Source organism: Pteropus medius, unplaced genomic scaffold (assembly GCF_902729225.1).
Source record: "Pteropus medius unplaced genomic scaffold, Ma_sr-lr_union100, whole genome shotgun sequence".
NCBI classification, from domain to species: domain Eukaryota; kingdom Metazoa; phylum Chordata; class Mammalia; order Chiroptera; family Pteropodidae; genus Pteropus; species Pteropus medius.
Window position 1 is genome coordinate 16,828,836 of NW_024355205.1, and position 10,281 is coordinate 16,839,116.

The window sequence follows — 10,281 nt, forward strand, 5'->3', positions numbered from 1 at the left end:
TTTTGTCCTCCCAACAAATGTGCTTCCCTGCCATGCTCTGGGTCATTTGATCAAGTGCATTGGGAGTTTGAGAACTGGAATTCTTTTCTTGGATTCCCCGCTGACCTTAAGTGAAATTTGTTATTTTCCCCAGAAGGATCGTGGGCATGTAGTTCCCAGGTGTCATATAGGAATAATGATTGTTGAAAATATGAGCCTGCTCATGATTAACTTGACCTAAGAATTAATCTTTTTTCTATAACAGTATAAAAGAGATGGCTGCAGCATTGCATGGTGAAATAAGTGTGGAATTTTGTATTGAAAGTCTTCGGTTCAAGTCCCAATTCAGCCACTTCATAGGCATATGTGTTTGGATGAGTTGTTGAATCTTTATGCCTCTGTATCATTTTGAGTACGTTATGAGTCTCTAATCCTAGTGCTACTTTAAAGGATTTTGGGCAGCTCAAAGGAAGCAACATTACATGCCCAATGGAGTCTTAGTTGCTTGTTCTATATTTCTCTGTGCTCTTTTCTCCTTGTCCATATGGTTACTAGTTCTCCTTGATACTTTACTCATGTTAGAATGCTATAACCCTACTCTTTGACAGATTATCAATTCTTATTCATTGTAGTAGGATGATTTATTGCCACCAAAAGATTTGTTAAAAAAAAAAAAAAAAGATTTGTCCAAGTTCTACCCTCTGGTACCTGTGAATGTGACTTTATTTGGAAAAGGGTCTTTGCAGATGTTACTAAGTATCTCAAGATGAGATCACCCTGGATTGACTGGGTGGGCCTTAAAAATCCAGTGACAGGTGTTCTCATAAGAGGAGGAAAAGATACAGACAGAAGGGTGGGACACACAGGAGAAGACTGTGTGAAGACAGAGGCAGAGACTGGAGTTATTCTGCCACAAACCGAGAAATGCTTGGAGCCACCATAAACTGAAGGAAGCAAGGAAGGATCTTTCCCTAGGGCCTTCGGGAGGGAGTGTAGCCCTGCTGACACCTTGATTTCATACTCTGGCCTTTAGAACTGTAATAGAATAAATTTCTGTTGTTTTAAGTGACCAGGTTTGTAGTAGTTTGTTATAGCAGCCACAGGAAACTAATACGCTCATCTTTTATGGCTTGGCTCAGTTGTCTTTTGTTCCTGGAAGTCTCTCCATCGTGCCCAAGTCTGGGCAGGCTGCCCCCTTCCATGTGCCCATGCTATCCCTTACATCTGTCACTCTACTTGCCCCTGCTTATAATTATCTTTTGATGTGGCTGTTGCTATGACAGTGAGGATTCTGTGACAGTGGAGTTGTGCCTTATTAATGTTTCTCACCTGGTGTAATAGCAGCTCGATACATGTTTGTTTTGCGCAAAATGAATTTTGCTCTCAAACTCTCTCATCTTTATTAAGTCCCTCACCAGCACATTGACCTAGGCTCTTAGCGCTTGTAGGGAGAATCATCGTGTCTGGCTTTTCATCTATAGGTACTTTTCCTCTTTCTGCACATGCTGCCCTGTTAATATTTCTAAAATAGTATTCAGGCACTTGTCTACCCAGTGATTCTCAGTGGTTCCACACCTCTTGCTTTCAAGTGCTTTCACCACCTGGTCCCAAAGTATGTTTCCAGCTTTGTCTGCCACCTTCCTCCTCTGTGAACTTCTGCACCAGGAAAACTAATCTATTCCTGTGTTTATAGAACATGCTTTACTAGAGTAAAACCTTTGCTAGAATTATGGATGACAGGAAAGCCCTCTTCATTGTCGAAGTCTTAATTTCCATGCAGAGATTTCCATAATGTAATGTTCTACTCAGTGAAGAAAGTGATGAGTTTTAAATAGCAGACTTTTGCTCAAATTTACCTATATGGGTATAGGAAACTTTGTCTCCAAAAACTCTTTCTGGCCTTCCCTCTATTAAAAGCATAAAGTAGCATAGTGAGAAGGGCTTAGGAGCCCTGAGTGTGAATTCTGCATCAATTACTTGCTAGCTTTGTAACTTTGAACACTTGTTTAATTTCTCTAAGCATCAGATTCTACATCTCTGAAGTGGAAATGGCAGTAAGACTTTATAAGGTTCTTGGGGATTGAATGCAGTCGTAGTAATTATTACTTAATGGGATTGGTGTGTGTGGGTGGGAAGTACCAAAATGGTACAATGAGCTTGACTTATTGACTTATTAATTGAGAAAGGATCAAATTATAAAAGCAGTGTTGGCTTGAATGAAGGGTGTGTTCTAATTGATTCTGTGTTTCTTAGGGGAAATCATTTCCACTGCTTAATTCTTTGCAGAATAACGGAACCACTGAGCATCAGGTGGAATCTTGCATAAGGAAAAAACTGGAGTCATTGTTAAAAGAATCTCAAATTCGAGACAAAGAAGATCCTGATAGTTTCACAGTGAGGGCACTACTGAAGGCCACGCATGAAGGCTTAAATGCACACCTGAAGCAGGTATACGATTCCCCTTTGTACTTGTCCTTTGACAGGAAAAAGAAAGCATATCATACTTCATTTCTGATCATTTGCCATTTGTAAAATGCTTCTCCAGTTTCTTCCATATCTATGAAAATCTATTGCGGAATGATATGAGAAATAGTTAAAGTTAGATGGGTGGGTGAGAATGACAGGAGGAAGCCTACTGACCCTGGACTGATCTTCCCCATGCATGCTCAGGTGAGCAAAGAACCTCAAGGCCGCTGACTATGGCATCTTCCCACATCTCCATGTTCGGTCAGCCTCCGTGCCCCATCGATATCCCTTCCCAATGTGTCTCCCATCTGTCTGCTTCTCTCTCCATGGCTGTGTCCCAGTCTAGGCCAGTGTCAACTCTCACCTAGACTTCTCTTGCCCTCTTCAATCTAATCTCCACTCCGAAATCAGTATGATTCTTTAAAAACGCAAATCTGATCATGCCACTCTACCGTTCAAAATTCTTTGGTGGCTTCCTATTATATTTGGGATAAATTACACTATTTAATCAGCCTTTTAAGGACCTGTACCATCGCATCCTTGCCTACCTCTCCAGTCTCAGATCTCTTCAGTTTCCCTGTCGCACTGCCTTCCACTACTGTCATACCAGCCATAACTGTCTGTATGCCTTGGTCTTCCTCACATCACATTTCCTCTGCCTGAAACACTCCATTCCTACATCCGTTCTAGCTAAGTCCTATGTCGTCTTTTAAATTCTGGCTCCAATGTGATATTCTAAATGAGTCCTGCCTTGACCCCTGGGTTGTGTTAGCTATCCCCTTTACATTATATCTTTTCTGAGGTTTTTAAAACACAATTGCAATTACTTTTGCTATGTCTGTCAATAGACTAGACTATATAGATTCTGGGAAGACAGGAAGCATGTCATTCTTGATAATCATTGTCATGTTCTGACTTGTTAGTGCTTGGGACGTAATGAGACCTTCATAAATAGTTGTTGAACGAATGAATGGTTTGGGCTCTGCCTGACTCTTTTACTCTGCTTTCCAATACAAATCTCATAAATGGGCAAGGAGAAAGGATAGGGGTTTATCGGTGTTATCATTGCAGGACACTGAGGGCATTTATTCTGGACCAGGGAGATCCATGTGGTCACCGGCTCAGCTAATAGCAGACTTCTCTGATATTTCTGCCTGTCCTCTGTGGCTCAGAGCTTCCCAGGCAGGGGAAAAATCATATGGGTGACCACGCTTTGGTCTAAGTGACCACTTAGCATTGGTGATTTCTCTCTAGACCCTATAGAGGTTCAGCGATTCAACCACGAGTTTTTCTCAGGTCTATTTACTTTCCAAACATAGGGTATCTAATTCACAATGGTTTAAATAATGAAGAAAGATGTTGGGTTAGGTAAGTGGCAAGTTTATTTACAGAGTGGCTTTCAGGGAAGGCTTAATCCAGAGGGTCATCAGAGACCTATCTTTCTACTCTAACTACCACATGATTAGTCTGGTTCCCTTTCCCTTGGTGGTTGCAAGGTGACTGCCTGTTTCTTAGTCCATGTCCAGAGAGGGTAAGATGGTATGTATGTCCCATCCAACAAATCAGAGTTTGTGCTGAGCTCTGGTTGGGCAGCCATGGCTTTGGGTACATGTCCTTCCTGGAACAATAATTTGGCAAGAGTATAGGATAATATTGGCTTGTTAATGTCAATGAGAACTTAACCCCTGGAACTGACTCTGAAACTGCATGTTATAGGGGATAGAATGAAATATTGAGGAGGCAACCAAAATGTCAATTACAGCATCACTGCCCTTAGTTTATCATACAATTTTGAATTTTCTTAAAACTTTCTATAAATAGTTTCTTCTTCTCTTCCCTTCTTCTCCAGCCACTTATTTTCAAGCATATGAATGTCTGTAAAATTATATTCTATTAGTCCAGCTTGATATCTGCTGCTTATCTCAGTGAACTCTCATTAGCTAATTTGGGCCAATCATTTCCCTTTATGCTTTTGAAGAAGTCTTTCTTCTATCCTAACCATTCCAGTTGGGAAGGCAACAGCAGATCTTGAAGATTTTGGAGGAAACAAATCAAACCCATCTTTCTTTTGCTATTCATGGAAGAGATCCTAATGATAATTTCTCCATCAGGTAAAATGGTAAGGGACCTCAAATTTCAGAGATGTAGTGGAACAAAGCTCATCCTCCTTCTTATTTTTTACTTTCTCTTAAATCTGTGTGATTGCAAGAATATATTAGACTTGTATAAAGTAAGGGAAGCCTATGACTTTACTAAACTGGGCTGGAAAGTGTTGAGGTTTTTAATACTGCTGTTGTATACATTTTTAAAATATGGTTTGGGTTCGATGGGCAAGCAAAGAGAAGTTACTGTTGAGATAAGTACATCTGTGTCAGATGCAAATGCATATTGAAATCCAAGGATGAGCATTTGCTGTGTGGTTCAGGGCAGCATGTCACTCTGGCCTTCTTCTTGGATCATTATTTAGCAATGCAGTACTGTGTTCTATTTCTGCTGTCTTTTCCTTGGAGAGCCCTGAAGAAAAATAAAGATCAAGTTCTCATCCTTTAAGCTGGAAGAACTTAGTCGACACAAGAAAGAGGCCTTCCTGCTTAAGAGTTCTTGAATCCACTCCTCTCTGTAAATACCAGTGGTGGCTTTCTGGATAGCTGTAATTATTCCCAAACTGGAATTTTCCAGCTCTCCTACTGTCCTGCCCCCTCCAGTCTTTCATTTACACCACTACCACAGTGATATTTCAAAAATGCGCATCTGACGATGTCATTCTCCTGTTTTAAACCATTTAAAGGACCTTCATAGTTTGGAGGGTGAAGTTCAAATTTTAAGACAGAGCCAAAAAGATTCTTTCTCCATGTTCTGGCCTTAGCTCTGACTTGTTTACCAATGCACAGATGCACAGGTACACACATACACACCCAACTTTCTTTGTTTCCTTGTTTTTAGCACTTGGCCTTTGTGTTTGCTGTTTCCTTGGCCATAGCACACTTCCCCTTCATCATCTCATGTAGATAATGTCTTACCCATCTTCCAGCTTCAGCTTGTGCATCATGTTCCTTGAAAGTCTTCCTTGATTTTCGAGTCTGCGTAGGTGGCCTTCCTGTGCTATCCCACAGTGCTCTGACCTTTCCCCATCATAGTCCCATTACAGTGTGTTGTAGTCATTTGTGTCTACCATCAGGCTACAAGCCCAGTGGGTACAGAATCTGTGTCTCTCTTGTTTGCTCTCATCTTTGTGCATATGCCAAGTTCTTAGCACAGTCTTTGATCCATGAATTCAACAAAAGACGTGGTGCTGATCCTCAAGGAGAGCTCAAGATGGAGAGGGAGATTTTATATTACCCTTCCCTATAAAGAGCAGATGGGTAGGGGAGTGGGGTGAGCCCCCAAGGAGACTTAGATCTACATAGAATCCCTGTTTGATCACCAACTAGCTTTGTAACTTTGGACATATTATTTAACGTCACAATATTTCAGGGTTTTTGTTTGTAAAATTGGAATTTTAATCATACTTATCGCCAAGGATGGTTATATATGTTAAATAAGAATGTATGTCATGCACTTAACAATCCTTGGGGCACAGGTAGGTGCCTACTAAACAGGATGACCATATATTTCAACTTGCGTGGGACAGCCCTGTTTTATATCTATTATCCCAGTGTAATTATTAAAAGTGCCCCATTTCACTCTTTAAAGGGTCCTGTTTGGGACAGTAAATGACATGATCCCCCTACCAATAGATGGGCTGTTAGAAGTAGAAAAGAACTCAGAGTTAATTGGTTCACTCCTCTCCCATTTCACAGACAAGAAAACTGAGGTTTAAGATAAGGGACTTGCTAAAGGACATGTAGCTACTTGGTGACAAAACTGGGTCTCTTAAATTGGAGAACAGTCTTACTTCTGTGACAACATCTGACTACCTTCTTCATTCCAGGGTTTTTGAACAGTTAATAATCAGCTTTAATAGATCTGCAAAGGCAGTCAATATATATAAACATTCAACTAAAATTACCCTGTTCCCCCACCCCCCACTACCCCTTCAGCATTTTCTGAACTGCCTCTTTCCCCAACCAATTCTCAGGTTTTCTCACTCCCCACCCCAAATTGCATCTTCGATTAGTCTCTATGGATATATGGAGATGCCCTCCCTGGCCTTTTGACTTTAAGTGGTTTTGCTTACCCACATTTATTCCATTTATGTGGTTATCTCTGTTTCTTCTCTGTTTAGCTGGAAGTCTTGAGAGAGGGTGGCCTACTGGTCTTTCCTTAAACCTTGACATTAGTAGTGAACCTTCTAGTACATACTCTTAGGGATGAATAAGAATCTAAACCCTTTAGTAGGGTGGCCTTTCTGTCACCTAATGAGAGAGAGGCTTCAACAAGGAGATCTCTAGGCAAGAAAATTAACCAATGTGAGGAAAAATTCAGAGGCTTACCAAACCACAGAGGGAATTATTTCAATGAACAGGTAAGCTTTGCTGTGGTTTACTTAAACAAAAACAATGTTAATTACCTTCCTCATAGATATATTTGGATTTTATTTAATTTTAATGTTTTACATTCCCATATAGCAGTATTCAATCAATGTGATTACTTTTTTTTTTTTTTTTTAATGCAACAGAATTGGCTCTTAGTGACTTGGCCATTTTTCAAAATTAAATCTACTTTTAATAGAAGATAATTTTATCCTCACTCAAAGATTCAAAAGAAATACATTCTGCACTGTGGAGAGCCTTGTGAACAGGCACTGGATGGGCCTGCACAGCTGGGCGTTGTTGAGAGGCCTTGACCCCAGCTTTGAGAGGCTGCTGGCAGTTCTTGTCTCCTGGCTGGTGCCCCGGCCTTGCCACGCCAGTGTCCCCCTCTCTCGAGGCATACTCCTATCTTTGGGGTAGTGGAGGGGTGGACCAAGAGGAAGTGAGCAGGACCTTTTGCTTCCTACCGAGAGGCAGAAGGAGAGAAGGTCCCCCTGCTACTCTGCCAGAACAAAGGGAAAACCAAAAGCAAAGAAGCAAAATAGTTATATTATGCTTTGTTTACTCAGAATCCAGAGGTGAAGGAAAGTGGAAAGAAATCACATGGACGCTCCCTCATGACCAATTTTGGAAAACATAAGGTATGAATTAAGAGTGATAAATGTGCGTAATTCAATTAATTTAAATTAAATCTAGGAGGTAACAGGAGAATATCATCATGACCAAAAACTGAACAACCAAAATGTTCACGTTAAATAGGACTCCAGAAAAGGAAAAGGTTGACAATTAAACTGCTTTGAAATTTAGGAATCCTGTTCATCAAAATTATCAAAAAATAAGTAGTGTACTGGGAAAGAATATTTTCAATACATATATCCAACAAAAGTCTTGTATCCTGAATATATAAAGAATTTCTACAAATCAATAAAAAAGACAAGTATCCTAAATTTAGAAAAAAATGGGGGAGACAATAGACTTCAGTGGCACTTCACAAAAGAAGATAACCAAGTGGCTAATGTGGAAAAGGTACCCGCCCTTATCAATCATTTGGAAAATGCAAATTAAAATGTTAATGAGATTCTGTACACATCTACCACATTATCAAACATAAAAAGACTGACAATACCAAGTGTTAGTGAGGATGTTGAGCAACTTGAACTCATACACTGCCAATGGGATTGTGCATTTGCAATAGTACAAATAGGAAATCGTTTAAATGTCTGTTAACAATAGAAGTAATAAAAAATTGTGGTATATTTAAATAAGGGAATATTTATCAGCAATGAAATTGACAAAATTACAACTATCTACGATAATATGATCTTTATAATTATGACATTGAGCAAAAGAAGCCAGACTCAAGAGAGTATATATAGTTTGATTCCATTTATATGAAGTTCAAAAACAGGCCAAAAAAATCTATAGGGTAAAGTCAGGCTAGTAGTTTGTTACCCTTGTGGAGAAAGTAATGACTGAATGAGAGAATCTGAAAGCTTTGGGGGGCAATAATATTCCATTTTCTCATTTGGGTGGTTTCATTTGTGGAAAGTCATCATGCTATGCACTTATGATTGTCATACTTTTCTAAATGTATGTTACTCTTAAATAAGAAGGTAAAATATATTTTATAAGTAATCTGTTTTAGGATGGTGAAATTTATGCTTAAGGTTTCTGTAAGGCCTTTTCTTGTACTTTAAGGGATGTTGTATATGGTATTTCCTGCCCCATCAGTAGGATAATTTATTATAAGGCTGGAAAAATAGTGATTATAGTAAAAAACTGAACAACCAAAATGTTCACCAATAAAGACTGGTTAAGTGAACCATGATTCATTCACATAATAGACAATTATGCAGCCACTAAAAAATGATCACTTTAAAGAGCTCAACATGCAAAACATTAAGTAAAAGAGAAGGATGAAAACTTGATTATATGGTACGTTAACCACGATAAGATGTGTCAAAACTGTATGTGAAGAAAATATGTCATCATTTCTCCAAGTATTATCCGACATTGGTGATTCATTTTTTATTTCTTTTTGCATTTTAGGTTAATAAATAAACCTTAAAAGAGACAGATTTATTATTGTGACATCTCAAATTACTAATTATAAGTAGAATTAGAGAATATTTCATTTCTTGATTACACCTACTGATTTAAATTAAAATTATTTTCCAAACCTTTTAGGCAGTACTTTAGCTACTATAGAATTAGAATTTATTATGCCTCATGTCAAAAGGATAAATGTCCACAAGACTATTTATAGATTATTTTAATAAATATTAGTAGTATTTTTAATTGAAAGTTAATATTATATAGCTTAATGACATTTCGTGTCATCTCATTTAATCATCACAACAATAATAATCTTTTAAAATAGATGTTATTGTCCTGCCCTTTAAAAAACACAATAGGAAGCTAAAGAGGTTAGGTAGTACCAGTGTGACGAGAAGCCAATATGGAACATGAGGTCATCAGATGCTAGGGTTCCTACATCATACACACTGAGGTTTGTGAGGCATAAATAACTCTTGAGAAGGTTTCAGAGTAAATTGGCACCTCGCTGTGAGTGCAATAGAGTTAAGTGTATATGTGCCACTGGCATAGCTTGGTTTTTACTTGTTGAGTATAAGAAGGTGACATGGTCTTGTGGTAATGTGGGCATGGAGTTCCTTTCCTTTTTTGAAGCCATGTTCCTCAGATATACAAGGTCCTCTGTCCAAAGTTCTCACCTTTGTGGAAGCTGTATTTTTGGTGCCCTGCAATTACTAGGGTCCCTCCCCAGCATTTGAAGTACGTGTTGAAGTATGTGTTGCCAAATATTGGGGTTATCTCCAGTGCAGTGGGGATGAAAATGTTTTTATGTCTAAAAGCTAATCAGTCCAGAAGGCACCAGATCTGCAGCCTTTCAGCCTGAATCCTGTGGGTAACAGTTTTCATTTGGCTGCTAGAAATTAAAATGGATCAGACCTCTAAAGAGCAGTTTGATATGGATGATTATTTCAGTGCATACTAATCAAAAGTAGGAAAGGTAGTTATTCATTCGAGAAATTATGACTTGATTGTTTGAATCAAATCTGCCTTTTATAGGTCAATAGGAATAGTGAGCTTCCAATAAAGAGGACATTTTATTTCTTAGAATTATTTAAACAGACTTGACAAGATTGACACTACCCCTCATAGAGACCTTTGATATATAACCTAATAAGGCCTTTTTAAGACCTATATTTTGTGTGGCTTAGAAGTCAGTTTTAGATCATGAAACCCTCAATCTTGCCTCAATATTACAATTGGGCCATAAACATGCTTGTTATTAATGGTGAGACAAGCTGCAATATTTATCATTTTTCCCCTTCAATTTATT

The 10,281-nt window shown here is 38.7% G+C and overlaps 1 protein-coding gene across 12 annotated transcripts in view; it reads left to right on the plus strand.

Moving 5' to 3' along the window:
• The window catches only part of PLCH1 (phospholipase C eta 1), a 201,525-nt gene that overhangs the window by 170,149 nt on the left and 21,095 nt on the right, over positions 1 to 10,281 (plus strand). For 9 of the 12 annotated variants that reach the window (XM_039857833.1, XM_039857841.1, XM_039857838.1 and 6 more), the window contains 2 exons: positions 2,233 to 2,427; positions 7,487 to 7,558. In XM_039857833.1, coding sequence (XP_039713767.1) covers positions 2,233 to 2,427; positions 7,487 to 7,558 — 267 coding nt within the window. The remainder of the gene's footprint in view (positions 1 to 2,232; positions 2,428 to 7,486; positions 7,559 to 10,281) is intronic. The other 3 variants (XM_039857842.1, XM_039857844.1, XM_039857845.1) reach the window with 2 other exon arrangements.